The sequence below is a fragment of the Chelmon rostratus genome, chromosome 7 (assembly GCF_017976325.1).
Source record: "Chelmon rostratus isolate fCheRos1 chromosome 7, fCheRos1.pri, whole genome shotgun sequence".
NCBI lineage: Eukaryota > Metazoa > Chordata > Actinopteri > Chaetodontiformes > Chaetodontidae > Chelmon > Chelmon rostratus.
Window position 1 is genome coordinate 28,626,993 of NC_055664.1, and position 19,614 is coordinate 28,646,606.

The 19,614-nt window shown below is 42.3% G+C and overlaps 1 protein-coding gene across 2 annotated transcripts; it reads left to right on the forward strand.

Annotated features, from left to right (window-relative positions):
- The first annotated feature begins 357 nt into the window (after window positions 1-357).
- ano7 (anoctamin 7) lies at window positions 358-19,012 on the forward strand. 2 transcript variants are annotated; one of them, XM_041940947.1, is made up of 24 exons: window positions 358-408; window positions 2,001-2,133; window positions 3,498-3,555; window positions 4,433-4,563; window positions 5,007-5,114; window positions 5,941-6,077; window positions 6,637-6,694; window positions 8,358-8,468; window positions 8,737-8,902; window positions 9,492-9,582; window positions 9,974-10,070; window positions 10,713-10,856; window positions 11,053-11,190; window positions 11,381-11,479; window positions 11,637-11,739; window positions 12,613-12,724; window positions 12,967-13,021; window positions 13,690-13,787; window positions 14,628-14,809; window positions 15,029-15,234; window positions 15,363-15,508; window positions 16,351-16,441; window positions 16,614-16,733; window positions 16,926-19,012. In XM_041940947.1, exons 2-24 carry the CDS (start codon window positions 2,044-2,046, stop codon window positions 17,079-17,081), a joined length of 2,697 nt encoding a protein of 898 aa, XP_041796881.1. In that variant the 5' UTR covers window positions 358-408; window positions 2,001-2,043; the 3' UTR covers window positions 17,082-19,012. The 2 variants fall into 2 exon arrangements, with proteins under 2 accessions (XP_041796881.1, XP_041796880.1); XM_041940946.1 differs by having other exon boundaries at window positions 2,010-2,133.
- Window positions 19,013-19,614: the final 602 nt, after the last annotated feature.

Here is a 19,614-nt window from a genome sequence, read left to right on the forward strand (position 1 = left end):
GGATGTGGTAAAAACACCCAGTTTTAAATGCAGGACTTTGACTTGTAACAGAGTACCTGTACACTGTGATATTACCACTTTTACCGAAGTAAATCCCCCACCGATGAAACAACCTGCAGAGTTTTTCTGTTGTTTTTATTTTATCTTGTTTAAATGCTAAATGGCTGCTTTATAGATCCTGTGTTATTTCTCTAGTTATTTCTCCTCCAAAACACCCGACAGGAACAAATTTCAGGTGAGTGTTTGTTTTTATGACAGAGGAGGCTCTGCAGCAGGGGGCGGGGTTAACACGAGGGGCGGGACTTGTAGTAGTCAGTCTGAAACTGGAGACTGAACACACACACACAGCTGGTCTGCTCGAGCTGGAACTCTCCTGCAAGTCACCCGAGCCCCTGACTGTATGCACAGGTAAGTCCTAACGTGTACTTGTACTTGCTACATAGTGAGGACCAGAACAAGTTTTTAACAAACAAGGCTGACGACAGTTTAGGAAAGTGAGGACTTTTTGAGGGTCCTCACAGCCTCAAAGGGCTGTTTGAAGGGTCAGACTTGGTTTTAGCGGTGAGGTTAGAACCAGGTTTAGGTTTAGGTTAGAGTTATTAGACGATTAGGGGGAGACATTGAGGTGATTGATCCATCTGTTGTTGTCTCTTGATAAGTTGAGTTTGTGTCAGTTAAATTTATTTCTGTTCCAAAGTCTAAAACTGCTCAGTCTGCAAAGAGATGAAACAGAAAAATGAATTCTTTAACTCAGAATCAGTTCTGTTTCGTTTTAGTTGAAGTTGTTGTTCTGTGTGTTCTGAGCTTCAAATGACTACACGTCTGTTTTTGAAAATGTCGTTCACAGTCCTTTATTAAGTCTCTTTTATAATTACATTTTCATGATAACTCCAGATTATTTCCTGATCTGAAATCATTTCAAACTGATGTTGAAGAAAAAAAGACACAACGTTCTGTAACAGCTGACATTCATCAGTGAGCGTTTTATAAAAGATCGAGTTTATTTTCTGTGAAGATGAATTCATTTAAATCAAAGTAAATCAAACAGGTATTTGTTGGAAATATTTCATTTTGATTGACTTGACGTGCTGTTTACAAGCTAAGAAAAGGTCACTTAGTGAAACCTTTATTAGCTGATTAGAAATAATTAAGTGCACCAGTTGTCAGTGGTCAGTATTTATTTACCGCAGTAAAAGTACTCACACCAAAACTGCTTGTGTCTTAAAACACAAACAGACTCAGTTTAAAGTCATAAAATCATCAGAAAACTTCACATTTAGAGTTTCATTGGAAAACATCGAACATTATCAGTCCAGTAGATTTCTCTTCAGTTTATTGATCAGTTATGTACTGACATCACGTACTTGAGAAAAAGGACCAATACAAAAATGTTAAAATGTTGTAAGTACAGAAGTCAAACTGTAAATAAAAGTATAGTTTTAAATGAAGAAAAAAAAAACAAAGCAGAAAAAAATCTCTTCAGAATCAGAATCTGTGTGTTTTAATACATTTCAATTAATCAAACTTCATTACTGATGAATGTTTCCTACAGAAAGGTGACTGACAGGAGGACAATACAGCAACCAGAGTAAAGCACACAAAGAAAAAACTCAGACAGGTTACAGGTCAGAATGTAAATCAAAAGATTACACTTAAACAAAAAAGAATTAACTAAGTGAAGGGTGTCACATGGTTGGCATGAACCCAACAGCCAATCAGAGCTCTGCCAGCTGGCTCCGGTCCATACCACTAAATGTAACTTTGTTTACAAATGTCAGCTGACGTTTCTGTTGTTTCAGTTTCACAGCTGACTGTGTGTGTTGACTGACAGGTTAGATACAGGAACTGTGGTGGGGCGGGGCTTAGCAAACAAATGCACTTGCACAATACAAGAATAACATGAATTCATGAAATAAGTATTTAAGGTTTTAAAACAAGACTTTGACATGAACACTCGCACAGTACACGAATAAACAGTAAATATATCTGTGTGTGTTGAGTGTCTGCAGATCTGCAGGAGGAGGAGGAAGGAGGTGAGGCAGGATGAGGAGGAGAGGCGACCAGAAAGAAGACAGCGCCACACTCATTAACATGGAAACCAAGCCGGAGAACAACTACGGCAGCATCGCCATGGTAACATCTGTCTGTGTCTGAGACCTGATCAATAACAAAATAATTGGCGATTGGAAAGATTTAAGGTTGAAGACAGAAAGTTGAGAAAACAGAAGGAGATTTGGAGGAATTGATTGAAAAGTAGAGAACATGTGGAGTTCCACAGGGAAGCGTTTTAGAGCCTCTGAACGTTCTATTATTCAACCTTTTATAGATCTACAGCTACATATCTATTTAACTATAAATCAGCTTGGTCTCTGTCAACAGTTCAACCCTGAAATACAGAATTAAACTACCAGGAAAATATTCCTCACTAACATCACTGATAAGAAACATCTGTAATCAGCCGGAGCCAGTTGACCAGTTTAGAAGGAGTCAAATTCTCTTTCAGCTCCTACAAAATTCTCTAAAATGAACCAGTGATTTGGATTTTTGTCTTTGGTGAGGAGTCTGACGTCAGATGGTAGTGATGATGATGATGATGATGATGATGATGATGATGCTAGTTCTCCAGGTGTGGGTCAGTCAGCTCGTTACTTTGCAGCTCAATCATTTCATGTTGTATGTCGTTACATCAGCTGCTCCCACATCAAACACTGAATGTGTTCATGTCCTTTTATTGATTCTTCACACCCTGAATCCTCTCACCAAACACCTGAAGGGGGAAAAACACAACTTCCAGACGTTCTGGAGCTGATCGGAGCTGCATTTGTGGCATGAAATGTTCCTGTGAGTGGACAGACTGGCAGCTTCAGTGTTTTAGCTTCCCAGCTGGTTTTTAGTGAACTTTCAGTGTGTGTTGTTTTTGTGTGGCAGAGGCAGGAAGTGTGTGATGAAGCAGACAGAGTGGCTCCACACAGATTAACACTGAGACATAATGAGTCGTTAGAGAACCATAGAGAACCGTTGGTGTTTGTTCTGTTCCTCCTCTTATCACAGTGTTTGTCTTCAGTCTCATTAACAGCAGCAGGAAGAGTCAAATCTGCTCTAATGAACTGAATAAAGACAAGAAAAAGAACACAAACCTCAGACTAGAGCCATTCAAAGAACAGTGATGATGAAGACAAATGAGGAACTTCCATCATTCGTCATCGTCGGTCGAGTCACACTCACCAGTACATGGAAAAAATCTGTTCAAACATGTTTAATCCAGATATTTTTTATAAAAATCCTTAAAGGTCACTGCAAAAAAAAAGCTTAGTTTCATCTGTTCTTCATATCATTAATGGATCAGGACCACACAGTTGAAAACCTTCAGCCAATCAGATGAGAGGCTTGAAACAGTGCTGACATTCACATCATGTCATGATTCAGTCGGATCAAACTTAATTCTGACAGGTGAACATGGACGTGAAATCTTTTTACCTGTGTTGATGATTTCCCAGAATGCACCTGCTCGTCTTCGGGACAGGAACGTCTTCAGTGACAGATCGACTCGAGTTGGTGAGTAAAACAAACGCCGTGCTGAGACAATATTGGCTGAGACGACACATTGACGATCAGCGATCAAACTGCTTCCTGTTCATCACCGGTGGAGTGTAACTACGTACATTTAGTGATTTACTGCACCGAGTACTTTTACTTTGAATACTTGAAATACATGTCCCCGATCATACTTCCATACTCAAACTGAAGTAAAAGATGTTAAACTTCCTCCATCACTGTTATGTCACAGGAATCTGTGACATAAACCTTGGACTTTTTCACTGTTTTACAATCAATCAATCAATCAATCAATGGTTCAACAAATAATCAAGCTTAAAAGCAGTGGCGTGCACAGACTTTTTGAAGGGCAGGGGCGAAAAGGAAAAAAAGGACACATATGGTGTGTCCTCGCCACGGAAGAAGGCACTTTAGCACGCATTTTGGCGTCCAAGAGGGCACTTTAGAGCGCGTTTTGGTGTCCAAGAGGGCACTTTAGAGAGCGTTTTGGCTCCCAGGGGGCACTTTAACACCCATTTTGGCTCCCAGGGGGTACTTTAACACGCGTTTTGGCTCCAAGGGGGCACTTTAGCACGCGCTTTGGCTCCCAGGGGGCACTTTAGCAGACATTTTTCAAAAACAAAAACAGTGACGAGCTGGATGTTCGGCCTGATGGTGGCGCTACATCCACCCTCTGGGATAATGACAGCAGGAAACTTTCTGTTCGGTTTCATCTTCAGTCAGTCAGGATGAACCAGACCAGAAACTTCAGCCAAACACATTCATCGAAATAGAAAGAACTTCCTGTGACATCACCGAAGACCAGCCAATAGCAGATGGAATAGCAGTGATGACGTCATATGAGTGATGGTTTGAATGTTGTGTTTCTATTGGACAGATTTCGTGTTGGTGTGGGAGGAGCCTCTGAACTCACAGAAGGAGGAGGGTGCAGGCGTTAACCCCACCCACAGGAAGCAGAGGGAGAAGTTTTTGAAAAAACTGAGAAGTTCCGGACTGCTCCTGGAACAGGTTAGTAAAACAAACGCACCTGAAGACATCACATCTCTGAGACATGCAAGCAAACACCTGTGTGTTTGAACAGTGATCAGTTCCTCATCTGTCACATGATGTCACCGCTGGAGGAAGTTTCCCGATCATTTAAACAAACATTTAAATAAACATGCTGATCACTGAAGTCCTACAGTTACAGTGTAAATAAAAAAAACAAAGTATTTCAGCAACCAGTGATTCAAGTATCAAGAGTAAAAGTACAAGTGACCACAAGGCACTCAAGTAAAGCACAAGTTCCTCAAAAGTACCTCGAGTACTTCAGTCGATGTACTTTGTTACTGTCCACCACTGGGGAAGATTGAAAGAGAGGTAGAGGAGGGGACCCAGAATTGACCCTTGTGGGACTCCGTAAGTGATGAAGGATGAAGAGTCTCCAGTTGAATCTCTGTGTCTCTCCACAGAAGGACGTCCTTCAGATGAAGACAAGGATCTGTTTTGTGCTTCTCAGTGCTCCGTGGAGCATCCTCTGTTACTACGCTGAGGAGATCAGTCTCAGAGTCCCTCTGCAGGTAACACACCTCCTCCTCCTCGTCCACCTCCTACTTCTCCTCCTCAGAGACAACACAGACCTGAGCTCAGCCTCATTATTATTATCATTATTTCATTCTTCAGAAAAAGTCCCAGACTGAAAGGAGTTAAACAAACTCATGAAGCGTGCAAGGAGACACCACAAAGTTCCTGAGAGCAGTGTGTCCTCAGTGTCCCCTCAGTGTGTCCTCGGTGTGTCCCCTCAGTGTGTCCCCTCAGTGTGTCCTCGGTGTGTCCCCTCAGTGTGTCCTTAGTGTCCCCTCAGTGTCCCCTCAGTGTGTCCTTGGTGTGTCCTCAGTGTCCCCTCAATGTGTCCCCTCAGTTTGTCCTCACAGTGTGTCCTCAGTGTCCCCTCAGTGTCCCCTCAGTGTGTCCTCACAGTGTGTCCTCACAATGTGTCCTCAGTTTGTCCTCACAGTGTGTTCTCAGTGTGTCCTCAGTAGGTCCTCAGTGTCCCCTCAGTGTCCCCTCAGTGTGTCCCCTCAGTGTGTCCTCACAGTGTGTCTTCAGTGTGTCCCCTCAGTGTGTCCCCTCAGTGTGTCCTCAGTTTGTCCTCACAGTGTGTCCTCAGTGTGTCCCCTCAGTGTGTCCCCTCAGTGTGTCCTCACAGTGTGTCCTCAGTGTGTCCTCAGTTTGTCCTCAGTGTGTCGTCACAGTGTGTCCTCAGTTTGTCCTCACAGTGTGTCCTCACAGTGTGTCCTCAGTGTGTCCTCAGTGTGTCCTCAATGTGTCCTCACAGTGTGTCCTCAGTTTGTCCTCAGTGTGTCCTCACAGTGTGTCCTCAGTGTGTTCTCTGTCCTCCTGTAGGTGGTCACCGCTCCAATAATTAACTGGTCTGAGCATATGCTGTCCCGGCTGTCCCTCCCCAGCCCTCTGTCCCAGGACGTCCCCAACCCCCCACCTGACTACTACACTTGTCAGTTCAGGACCAACAAGCTGCAGAGGTACCACCATGATAAACACATCTTCATCCCATCAGAGTCTTCGTTAGTTCTCTTACCTAAATTAGATTTTTCTTTCTTTGAGAAATATCAACATGTTTTACTACAAAGGTTTTATCTGGCAAATGTTTTGTGGTTGTCTAAAACAGAAAAGTCTGAATTAATGTTCGTGTGCTCGCTGCTAAAAATGTAACCGAAACATTTCAAATCGCTGAAACACTGAAACAAGTTGAACAGGAAGTTTAAACGGAATAAAGTTTCAGTTTCAGCGCTGTAAGAAGTGCTGAGTGAAGCTGAAGTGTCAGAGTAAAGTGTGTGTGAACAGCGGATGTGTTGTCTCTCAGAGGACGTTGTATTTGTTTTCTGTCCAGAGCTGAAGGTCTGAAACCTGAAAGGATTTGAAGTGTCATTTGAAGTCTAAACATCAGTCTTGGTTAAAGAATTAGAGCTGAAAGCAGAGAAACAGTCAGAGGATTCTGTGTGACGTGGACGCGCTGAAAGCAGCTGAAGTGTCTATGGACTAACACAGTCCGGTCTGCTTTGACCTGTTTTCTGTCTGCAGGTTTCTGGGCAGCGACAACCGAGAGACATTCTTTAAGACGACTCAGAGACACAAGGTGGTGAGTTCAGACTCAGGCTTAGCAGTAAGCTCAGCTTTAATCTGAGCCGTTCTGACAGTAACCAAGTCTAAAAAATAACGACTGCGATGGTGTGATGGCAGTCATGTCCACACTGGAGGTATTGTGAGTATTTTGCCCCCCCCACCCCGACTCATACCTGTCATCTTCTCTGCACTGTATGTGCCCCGCCCCCTCCAGGTCCCTTCATGAGCCTCGACAGCCAGAAAACAAACAGAACTCTGTTACAGGAACAGGGAGGCCCTCAGGCTTCTGTGTCACACTTCATTAAACTTTATTAGTAAAGACACTAAGTGACGACAATCCAAACTACAAGACGCCACATCAACCCGAGGAGCTTAATGCTGCAGCAAACTGATCAGGATTTATAGAGTCTGGACGGAGACGTGGTCTTCACAGAGTCCTCTGATTAGTTCAGACATGTAGACCCGCTGACCCCCTCAGAGTCCAGGATGTCTCAGTCAACAGACGGATGCTGCAAGCGGCTACGCCTCCTTCTCAAACACAATCTACAAACACACACACATCCTCAAAAACACACATTCACAAAGAGCAAGCTACAACACACACACACACACACAGAGAAAGAGAGACTCACACACACACACAGACTCACACACACACACACACACACAGACACACATACAGACTCACACACACACACAAACACACACACACACACACACAGGCACACACAGACACACATACAGACTCACACACACTCACACACACTCACACACACACACAGACACACAGACACACCGACACAGAGACACACACAGACACAGAGACTCACACACACACACACACACACACACACTGACACACACACACACACACACTGACACACACACACACACAGACTCACACACACACTCACAGAGACTCACACACACACACACATACACACACAGAGACTCACACACACACACACACTCACACACACACACAGAGACTCACACACACACAGACTCACACACACACACAGACTCACACACACACACACACTCTGAAGCTACCTTTAGGGGGAATTTGAGGGTTTTAGTGATGTGTTGACGTTTTGTGTTGCATTAAAAACTGCTCCCGCTTCACAGATGCATCGCTCTGCCCAGAAAGACAAACACACTCCATGCCGGGTGTCATTTTACCAAGAACACAAACACTCGTTACACAAACGAACATGAATTAACATGTGGTGAACTAAATCTGTCACAGTTTCATCACAGCTAACATTATAACAAGATCACATGAAAACTTTGAACTGATTTCATGTTAGCAGAAAGTTGATCATCATGTTTATTAACTACATTTACAAGTCTTAAGTCTGATGAAGTTTGATCCTCTTGTTCTTGTTTACAGTATAATCAGTTTCATGTCCTAGGTCCTAACGTGGTTCGCCTTGCTTAGCACAAAGGCTGAAAGCAGGAAGCGTCTGGTAGCCTAGCTCCTTCAAAGCCCCAGTAGACCCCAGGAACACACTCCTCCTTCTTTACAGAGATCCTGGGAAAGCTTCTATTGGTCAAGGGTGCTGGTGGACCATCAGAACAGAACACAAAGTGATCTGCAGACTTTGATCCTGAAGGATCCAGCGGTTGTTTGTTTCAGTCCAGTGTGTCCCTGCAGTCATTGTGTCCTGTCCCTCCAGCTGTATGAGATCCTGGCCAGGACTCCTTACGGTTCGTTGAAACAGGGGGAGGTGGGAATAGACCGACTGCTGAATGAGCAGGTCTTCACTGCTGCCTACCCGCTCCATGAGGTGAGCTCCTAAACCTAACCCCAAACCCCAACCCAGTACCTGTTCTGAGGTGACGTTTGATCCTGTTTCACAGTCACCATGTTTACATCATTATTCACAAAGCAGATCATGATGTTAGATGGAATAAAGAGTCGATCTGATGAACCCTGACATTTAAAATTCTAAAGATTAATGATTAACAACGACCAAATCCCGTCTCTGCTAACAGCAGCGCAGGTGACCCGACTAAATACTGACCTGATGTTCTACTTCTGTACTGTGTCTGCAGGGACGTTTCCAGCCACCAACAGCCCCGGTGCCCCCCGAGTCTTTAGGTCTGAGACAGATCCTGTATGTGTACTGGGCCCAGTGGTCCCGCTTTAGACGCTACCAACCTCTGGATCACATCAGGGAGTATTTTGGAGAGAAGATAGCCCTTTACTTTGCTTGGCTCGGTAACTATAACAACCATGTGATACAGTAACTATGGTTAACACTTACTATACTACTACTCACTATTACTCATAGTGAATTATAATGCATTAATAAATCTTTATAACTACACACATAATGCTTTCTGATGCACTACATTAACAACCACGGAACATTATAGATGGGACTTATAATGAATTATAGCTTATGACCGTGTGTATCTAATGACTGCTCTTGACCAGTTAGGTCACATACAGCCCGCGAGACCATCTGATCTGGCCTGTGATGCAATTCGTTAATATTAGAAAGGAACTCAGAAAAAGTCCAAAAATATTCTCTAGGCAGCAACAACCTCTTTCAGTGATAAAAGAGACATAAAATAGTGGACATGTAGCAGTAACATGTCCTTCCAAGTGGTCCCTGAATCCAACAGGGACGTAGCGGTTGATTTAATGTCGATGCATCAAGAAAATAAAAGTAGATGCAGACTTACTACAGCTGATTGTTGAGGTGTGTATCAGTCAACAACTAGTTTATAATCAAGAGCAACCATAAGACATATGACTGCTGAGTGTAGTCATAAATCATGTGTTTGTTGTTTGTTGACTGTAGGTTTCTACACCGGGTGGCTGTTGCCGGCGTCTCTTGTTGGGACAATGGTCTTCCTATCTGGGTTCTGGCTCATGGCCACTGATGTTCCAGCGTAAGTATAAACTCTTTGAGGCTCTTGAAGTCAAATACACCATAGTTTGTTTTTTTAAAAAAGCCAGCAAGGACAAAAATAGAGCTGAGAAATTCAGGACACAACTAGTTTATAATTTGGTCATCCGTATCCCACAATCCATTGCATATCAGGGACTTAATGATACTTTCAGATGATAATCACCTCAGGGATCCATCTTAAACCCTGTTTATTTCTATCAACATTGCTCCTCTTGGACAAATCATTTGGAAATCGATTTCTCTCTGCTGATATGCTGATGACACTCAGCTTTATCTACACAATGTAATCTTAGTAAAGACCAACATCATCCAGGAGTTAAACACCTGTGAAGTATTTATTGCTAAGTGTGTGTGTGTGTGTGTGTGTACAGGATGGAGGTGTGTAGCAGTGGAAACAGCTTCGTCATGTGTCCTCTCTGTAACATCTGTTCCTACTGGAACTACTCCAGCATCTGTGTCATCTACAAGGTACTCATCCGTCCACAATCCACCTGTCTCTAATAGTGTCAGTATGCTTCAAAAGAATTACTTGTCAGATGGTTGAACAGAGTCTTAAACCTCTGTTTTGTATTTAACACTTTCTGTAACTTTTTAAAAGAGACAATGTGACATCACACCCACCTCACAGAGTGATTGGTCAGCTGTGTGGAGGTGACAAAGTACTGTAGGTGGGGTTTGAACTCGTCACTCAGCTCTCTTTCATTCTTCACACAACAATTTCTGTCTCTTGTCATATGAACAACCACGTGCAACAGTATGAATGTCTTCCAGAACGGAAAATGTGCTGTTTTCTACATAATTAATGCTGCAACAAAGTTGGTCTGAACTCAGCCTAAAGGTGTTTTCAGACAGGAAGTGAAGCCATTGCACCATTTTCAATAATTTGTATCATTTGTGTTTATTCACTCCAAACAGCCAATGAGCCAAAGGTTAGATGTTAGCTGTGAGCTAGCCAGCTACAGACTGTGCATGTGAGTGTTTCTGTTGAGCTGAGCCTCTGACTGAACTTGGCAGGAACTCCAGGAGTGCCACCTCTGACATTTGCTTTGTGCTCTGAACACACAGTAAACTCACCTGTGTCTTTGTCTATTTACCTGTCTGGCTCTGTAGGCAGGTATTCTGTTTGATAATGGAGGAACAGTGTTTCTCAGTGTCTTCATGTCTTTGTGGGCCGTCACCTTCCTGGAGTACTGGAAGAGAAGCTGTTCTACTCTGTCTCACCGCTGGGACTGCTCTGAATTCCAGGACATCGAGGTACTGGTCTCACCTGAAAAAACATGTGTAGTTTAAGTTCGCATATATAACTGTGTCTATTTGACAACCGCTGAGCAGAAGTAGCAAGCTTAATTCAGGTTGTGTGATATAATTGACCTATTTATGATGCTTACAAATATCTTTGATAGCAAGAATGTTTGGAAGTTCATGAATGCTGTCCCTCCATCCTCCACAGGAGCGACCTCGTCCAGAGTTCACAGCCATGGCGCCGATGACCATGAGGAACCCAGTGACTGGATCAGAGGAACCTTACTTTCCTAACAATAAACGACTCAACAGAACTCTGACCGGCTGCATGATCATTATCATCATGGTGAGTTTCCACCTCATCCACTGCGGGTGATGACGTGGAGCAGTGGTTTTAGTTATCTGATTTTAAGGTAGAATTGCTTTTAGGACAGACAGATATTCAGAAATACTCAGAAATAACTAATAAGGGACGTGAAACAACATATTCATACTGTGTTGAGGAAGTGGCCGTAAATTGAACATCCTGTCTGCAGGTTGCTGTGGTGCTGATGTTCCTCATCGGCATCATTTTCTATCGCACCATCCTCAGAATCATCATCTACAGATCTTCCAACACCTTCGTCAGTTTCTCTGTGAGTACAGCAGAACACAGATAAGGTGCTTCTTTACATCTATTTCAGGTTTAATGTAAAGATCAGTGGTTCAAGTTTGCTTCCCTGAGGGACTCCACTGCTCATATTTCTGTTGCTGTTTTTATATCTGATCTTAAATGTGTGTGTGTTTGTCCAGGCTGAGAGGATAGCCAGCATTTCAGGATCTGTGTTGAACCTCTTGGTCATCCTCATGTTGGCCAGAGTTCACAACTCACTGGCCCACGTCCTCACCCGCTGGGGTGAGTCACACCTTCTTTCTCACTCATCCTCGGTTTAGTCTTATCCTTTTAACAAAAATCTATTTTAGTCACACATTAGTCGTCTGATTTTCAATGTTAGTCTTGCTTTGACGAGCAAAAACATTTTAGTCTAAATCAAGTCTTTAATTACTTGTTTGTCAAGTTGTACTTGTTTATCTCATCTTTAATGTGATCTATAAACAGTTCATGAAATAAAAATGTTACATTTTGTGTATAAAGCACTATTTTGTTTAGCTTCTTTGTCAAGGAAAATCTCTCTTGGAGTTTTGGGGGCCTGATGCTTTTAATTTCATCTAACTTTAACAAACTAATTACTTCATTGTTTCCTTCAAGTTCAAGTTACCCAACCTGGAATTAACCCAAAAAAGTACATTTAGGAAAGTTTTTTTCAATGTTTGTCCGTTCTCATATTGGAAATGTTACGTTTCTAATGTGCTTAGATCATCAGTACAGTAAAAAAGATTTTAGGAATATTCCATTGTGAGCTTCAATGACAGTTAATAGGTAAGAAATTAAAAACTTTATGGGACCATTGTGGGAGCATATTAGTTTTTAATGGATTCAGGGATTATTATTCATTACATGCAAACCAGAGGATAAACAGTGAACTGACAAATATCATGAATATAAACTAGATGTTGTTCTCACAAAGTTTAAAGGTAAGAATTAAATCATGATAACTTCCATCCAGAGTGGACGTGTTAGTGTTGCTGTGTGGGTCAGACTCTTTCTTTAAATATAAAATCTCACAGTGCACAGATGGAGATGTACAGTATGGATGTTGTGTGTGGTATTATTGGATGTACTGCAGTGTGTATATACACTCAGACGACGCTGCTGTTTCCTTCTCAGAGATGCATCGGACTCAGACTAAATATGAAGACATGTTCATCCTCAAAATGTTCATCTTCCAGTTCGTCAACTTCTACTCGTCTCCTGTTTACATCGCCTTCTTCAAAGGCAGGTGAGAACTGCTTCAGCCAATCAGAACAAGGCTCACAGGTCCAACAAATCAATGTGATCCCATATTCACTTCTTTCCATTTATTTCTCTTTTTTATTTCTCCTTCTTTATACATATTTGATGAATATTGGGGGGCTAAAAGACTTGGTTTTTCCTTTCAAAATAAAACCGCTGAGGTCAGGATGTTGAGTTTTGTCCTCAGATGCTGGAGGTTTAACCGGCTCTTTGTTTGTGTCTGTTCAGCTTCGTCGGATACCCCGGAAACTACAACACTCTGTTTGGAGTTCGCAGCGAAGACGTGAGTCACGTTGTGGTAACGATGAAGATCGTGATGATGATGATGAAAGAACGTGAAGGAAAATTTCACTCAGAAAGAAAAATAACCGAGAAAATAACTGTTTCACTCAATCACTTCATCGGATTTTAAATAAACGTGAAAAAGAAAAAATGAAAAACAGTTTGTAATGAAATCACATTCACTTGAAGTACAGTTCGGTCTCTTTTATGTGCACACGTCAGAAGAAATGTGTCTCGTTTATGGACACTTCAGTCTGGCAGGAGGATGCTGAGCATTGAACCACCAACCCTGTGAAAAAAGACTGAGCTACAGAAGTTCATCTCTACAGATAACAAACTTATTTTTATCTAATTCACACAAGATGTAAGACGGATCTTAAGCGAACAACGTAGCATCTTGTGGGGATGAGAGACGAGCAGATAATATCTTGTCAGATCAATTAGCTATCATGTTTTCCACAATAATGGTAATATAACAAAACAAAAAGATGTGGTGTAAACTACTGTTATTAATGAATGTCGGTGATTTTTATATGGAGACATTTCTTTACGATAAAAATACTCTATGCTACAAAGAGCTCCGTGCTTTGCTGCCTTTTCTCTGACTGGTGTTATTAACTGGATGAAAATACTGATGAAAAGATCTTTCTGTCTGTTTGTGTGCTACAGTGTGGAGCGGGTGGATGTCTCATTGAACTGGCCCAAGAGCTGCTGGTCATCATGGTGGGAAAACAGACGATCAACAACATGCAGGAGTTCATCATCCCGTAAAAACAAACACAAACACTGAGATGGAACAACACAACTGTGTGAAAGAGATGATAATAACGCGTGAGAATAAGAAGAAAACCTGACAACAAGTGCATAGTAGCAATTCTCTGTGTCTGAGTCTGTTGGGGCCCAGTGAGCTCCTCCAACATTCATCATCAGTATTATATCAACAATCTGATACCAGTCAAACATGTATGAAATCTCATTTTTTATTTCACATGTTAATATTAGTAAAACTTTCAAAACATGAATATGAAGAACATTAAAAACCCTGCAGGTTTTTGATATTTTGAGACATATTTTTAACAGCCGTGTGAAGAGCTAATGATTGAGAGAAATATAACGCAAACAACACGCTAAGTTTCGTGAACAAGGTGATAACTTCTGAAAACCAAACAATAGCTTGCGAGAACAAGAACAGACTTTTGTCAGCTACTCAGAACAATATAAAATCATATCCCCATATAACCTGTGGCTAAATGATAATAAGTCAAGGAAACAACAGCTTGTCCAAAGGTTTTCATCCGTACCTTACGAAGGTGTGTGTTGGTCTCAGAAGTCGCCAGGTGTTTGGTCTGTACTCTATGGTACAGGTATATGGTATATGGTATGCTCTATATGGAAAGTGTCTGGACACAACCTCGGTTGCTTTATAAAAAAAATTGAATTTAATTGAATTGAAAAGTCATGTGACCTGTTTAATAAAACATACAGGAGAGTTTTTACTCATTCACAACAGAAATTGAAACTGATGGTCCAATAATCAGAATCAGAATCAGTTTTATCGGCTCGTGTGCACACACAATGAATTTGACTCCAGTTTAAACATTTGGCAGGAAGTTGAAGTCGTGGTGGCAGAAGAGGAAGATCAGTCCTCGGCTGAAAGAGGTGAAGGAGGAGAAAGCAGAAGAAATTCACAAGGAGATGAAGAGGGAAGAAGAAGATGAGGGTTCTCCCTGGGAGGCAGACTACCAGCTGCTGGTCTGTGAGGGACTCTTCAGTGAATACTTGGAAATGGGTAAGAACTGCTGTGTTGGATTTACTCTCCTGGGGCTGCTGGACAGGTTGGGTTAACACACAGAGGATGCATTTCTGTGTTGTGATTGGCTGTCAGGAGAGTTCCGGGACACTGAATGGAGAGCTGTGCTTTGAAGGATCCTGCGAGGAGCAAAATTTTAAACAAACTTGATTTAACTGTCGATGACTTTTCACGGTGACTCCTCCTCCTTCTCCTCAGTAATCCAGTTTGGTTTCATCACCATCTTTGTGGCGGCGTGTCCTCTCGCTCCTCTCTTCGCTCTCGTTAATAACTGGATTGAGATTCGTTTGGACGCTCAGAAGTTTGTGACTGAATATCGCCGCCCAGTTGCGGAGCGAGCTCAGGACATCGGCATCTGGTTCCCCATCATGCAGTTCATCACACACATAGCTGTCCTCAGCAACGTAAGACCCTGTGTTTTTCTCTATCTTTGTGAGGACCACTTACAGATTTGATTTGATTCTTCGAAGAGCTGTTTGAAGGTTGATCAGCAGCCAATAGAATCTGACCTTTGTCAAAACTGTGGGTTTAGGCTTTCCTCATAGCGTTCACCTCGTCCTTCCTGCCCCGCCTCTACTACCGCTACACCAGAGACAGCACACTAAGGGGCTTCACCAACTTCACTCTGGCAACATCACCACGCAGCTACAACCAGCAACACCCAAACACACCCTGCAGGTAGGCAGCATCACTGCAACTGCAGCCAGAAACACCCAAACACACCCTGCAGGTAGGCAACATCACTGCAACTACAACCAGCAACACCCAAACACACCCTGCAGGTAGGCAACATCACTGCAACTACAACCAGCAACACCCAAACACGCCCTGCAGGTAGGCAACTACAGCCAGAAACACCTACAACCGTGCAGGTAGGCAACATCACTGCAATTACAGCCAGAAACACCTACACACATCCTGCAGGTAGACAACATCGCTGCAACTACAGCCAGCAACACCCAAACACACCCTGCAGGTAGGCAACATCGCTGCAACTACAGCCAGAAACACCCAAACACACCCTGCAGGTAGGCAACATCACTGCAATTACAGCCAGAAACACCTACACACACCCTGCAGGTAGGCAACATCACTGCAACTACAGCCAGAAACACCTTCACACACCCTGCAGGTAGGCAACATCACTGCAATTACAGCCAGAAACACCTTCACACATCCTGCAGGTAGGCAACATCACTGCAACTACAGCCAGCAACACCCAAACACACCCTGCAGGTAGGCAACATCACTGCAACTACAGCCAGAAACACCCAAACACACCCTGCAGGTAGGCAACATCGCTGCAACTACAGCCAAAAACACCCAAACACACCCTGCAGGGAGGCAACAAGGCAACATCACTGCAACTACAACCAGAAACACCCGAACACACCCTGCAGGGAGGCAACAAGGCAACATCACTGCAACTACAGCCAGAAACACCTGTTGTAAATATTGGGTCTGAACAGAAACACGGTTACTTTTGATGAAGTTGTTCTTGTTGCCATTGTCATGTGCAGGTATCGGGGTTTCAGGGATGAAGACGGTGAATACCTCCCTGAGTATTTTCACCTCCTCGCCATACGACTCGCTTTTGTCATCGTGTTTGAGGTCAGTATGTTCACTATAGGGCGACACAAAAACACAATTAATTCAAAAATGAGTGCTCTTTTTCAAGCCTGCTGTGTGTAGATCAGTTAATCAGTATCGGAGGCAGCAGGTTTGGTTCTGGCCAAGTTCCTGCTGTGACCTGATCAAGGCTATTCCCGTCTTTCTTCCTCAGCACGTGGTCTTCTTCATCGGCCGTCTCATCGACCTGCTTGTCCCTGACATGCCTGAGGAGGTGGAGCTGAAGATGAAGAGGGAGCATTACATGGCTAAAGAGGCGCTGGCTGAGAACCAGGTACAACCAAACTGATCAAAGTGAACAGACTTTTAAATAAAGAAGTCAAACGTAGCTTGTTGTCATTTTTTATGTTATTCTGGTTTGTTTTAACATAAATTATAGTCAGTTTTGTTTCTGTACAGTTTGTTTTAGCACAGATGATCCCAATCACAGTTTGGTTTGTTCCTGTGTTGGATTTTGTGCTTCCAGTCTTTGGGGAAAACCATGTTTCCTGGTGAGGAGAACGTCCTACCCAGCAACCTGCCACAGCGTGGATTCAGACCATCACCACCACCACAGAGTGACTCCCCTCCACCAAACCTGAAGGTGATCCCAGAGGAACCTGATACACCAGGCAGCTGCTGAAATATACCACAGGTGAACCCTGCGCTGGATGTCCTCCCACTCCCTCAGTGTCCACATCTACCACACTAAGCTGTCCTTTTGGTCAGCCCCTCTTACAGACAAACAAGACTGTTGTGAGACCACTCCAAGATCACCAAGAACTGTGTTGAATCCTTACAGGTCTTACAAGGACTTTGCAAAACCTACAATATGTAGATCTACAAGATCATTGCTAGATTTACGGGGAATACAAGACTTCTGCTAGATATATAAAGGATCTTCCAGGCCGCTGCTAGACCTGTACAAAATCTACAAGACTGTTAAGCTTCCACAACATCTACAAGTGCTGAACGTCTACGCATCCTACAAGAGAACTGCAAGAGGTCCACAAGACCTACAACATGTCTATGAGATCTGTACATCTGCAAGGTTTAGGTCAAATCTCTACACACTCCGCAAGAGGTCTACAACACCTCTTGACTACAAGACCAAGAGTTGTGTTGAATCCAACTTCTAAGCCTGTAGAAAATCTACAAGGGTTCAGAAGAACCTATAGACATTCCTAAAAGAACTCTTAGATGTCTATAAGACATTGAAGACCCCCAACAGATCTGGACAAGGCTGACAAGATCTCTATGAGTGCTCTAAAAGTAAATAAAAGCTTTACAATACCTCCGAGGTATCATCAAGGGCTATATGAGCAACTCAACAAGGCCTAGCCCCTGTGTTCTTGACGTATTAGACCTGTACAGGACTCCTGGAGCTCCAGAAGAACACAAAGCCTTTACAAGAGCCCTAAACCTTTTGAAAACTGTAAAAAGGCTCAGAGATCACAAAAGACCTAAATAAGGCCAGTAAGACCTCTACAGGAACAACGCAAGCCTTCAAGACGTCTTGAAGAGGTCCCAGATCTCTCCAAGACCAATGGGTGAACAGGGATGCAGGAAATCCTTTATCATGTTCTGCAGTTCCTAATTCAGTCAGAAATGTCTATTCAATTGAATTTCAATATAAAATCTTTGGAACACTTTTGTATGTTTGCCACGATTATGTCGTTTGATGGTGATGCTTATATCCAGAATGGTGCAGTCACGGTCATCCGTCATCAAGTTGCTGCTCAGTAAGATGAATACTGACTGAATATTAATTTCTGACCTTGTTGGCCCTCTGTTGCTGAGTAGACAAAATATAATTTTATATGTTGTGTACAAAAAACATCATCCACATTGTATCACACAAAAGAGAGATTCAACAAAGACCCCTCATCAGATTTCTACATTTTTTTTACATATTTATAGCATTATTATAACAGAAATTTAAACAGATATCATGTTGATGAATTAATGTTGTGGCTGAATATATGATGCAAATACATTTCTTGCAGGAGTCAATTGTTTGTGTTTGTTACTTCATCTTCACCAGATGAGTTTAGAAGAATAGCAGTTCATGTTGGAGAAACAGAAAATCCTTCGCACACTCTATTACAGCAGGAACCACCAGACAACCTCCAGGATGGACTGGTTGCAGTATTCGTCTGTTCCTCCAACACAGTCTCACGGCAGTTTGTGAAAAAGACATGAAATTTAATTATAGGATTCATGTACATGTCACAACACTGAACACGACTTTCAAACTGTATTTCAAGTGTAAGTATCTTTCATGCCTGCACCACATCCATCATCATTTGCATTCTGCAGTCATGTTAGTAGTAATAACATTAAATATACGACATCCAGTTAGACTTTCAAATTAAAGCCTGCTGAAAAACATTTCAGGCCATGTTTGCAGTTTGGTTACGTTTAGGCACCAAAACTACTTGGCTAGGTTTCGGAAAAGATTATGGTTTGGGTTAAAATAACGAATCTCTTTATCCAATCATATGTTCACAAAGTGATGAACCTCGCTCCATCCTCACAGTGAACCACTGAGTCTTTCCAGGATGATACTATCACCTGTTACCAATCTACCTGTTTACCTGTGGAATGATCCAAACAGGTGTTTTTGGAGCGTTCCACAACTTTTCCAGTCTTTTGTTGCTCCTGTCCCAACTTGTTTGAAACATGTTGCTGCATCAGATTTAGAACAAGCAGATATTAACAAAAATCAGTTCAGCAGTAAAAATTTAAATATATTGTGTTTGTACCGTTTTTAATTGAATATATGTATATAAGGCTTTTAAAATGATTTCAGAATACTTTAAAAGCCTGAAAAATACTTAGCAGCATGGAGTTAGCAGCATTCAGCATCCACATGGTTGAATGCATCTATTCTAAATCGCTTTGGATATTATGCTCCAACTAAATGAATATGATATTAGGAAAATGGCTTTAAAGCAGTTTCTGTCTGTAACGATTATTGTGTTTCATAATGTGGCCAGTTCCTAACAATATGTTTAGTGTTTGTTGAAATCAACAGCCCATCCTGGTTGTTTCTTTTGTTTTCTACATTGTTGTTTATACATCAGTGATCAGTGATTCATTTATTCTTATTCACATACATTTTAATTTATCTCCGTGTGTTTTGTATTCATCAAACCTTTGTAATTAAATCCACA

Excerpts from the sequence above, each read along its gene's own strand:
- ano7 (XM_041940947.1), top strand. The coding sequence starts at position 2,044 with ATGAGGAGGAGAGGCGACCAGAAAGAAGACAGCGCCACACTCATTAAC. Across the intron at positions 10,857-11,052 it reads CTGAATTCCAGGACATCGAG|GAGCGACCTCGTCCAGAGTT; the intron begins GTACTGGTCTCA and ends CATCCTCCACAG. Across the intron at positions 11,191-11,380 it reads GCATGATCATTATCATCATG|GTTGCTGTGGTGCTGATGTT; the intron begins GTGAGTTTCCAC and ends TCCTGTCTGCAG.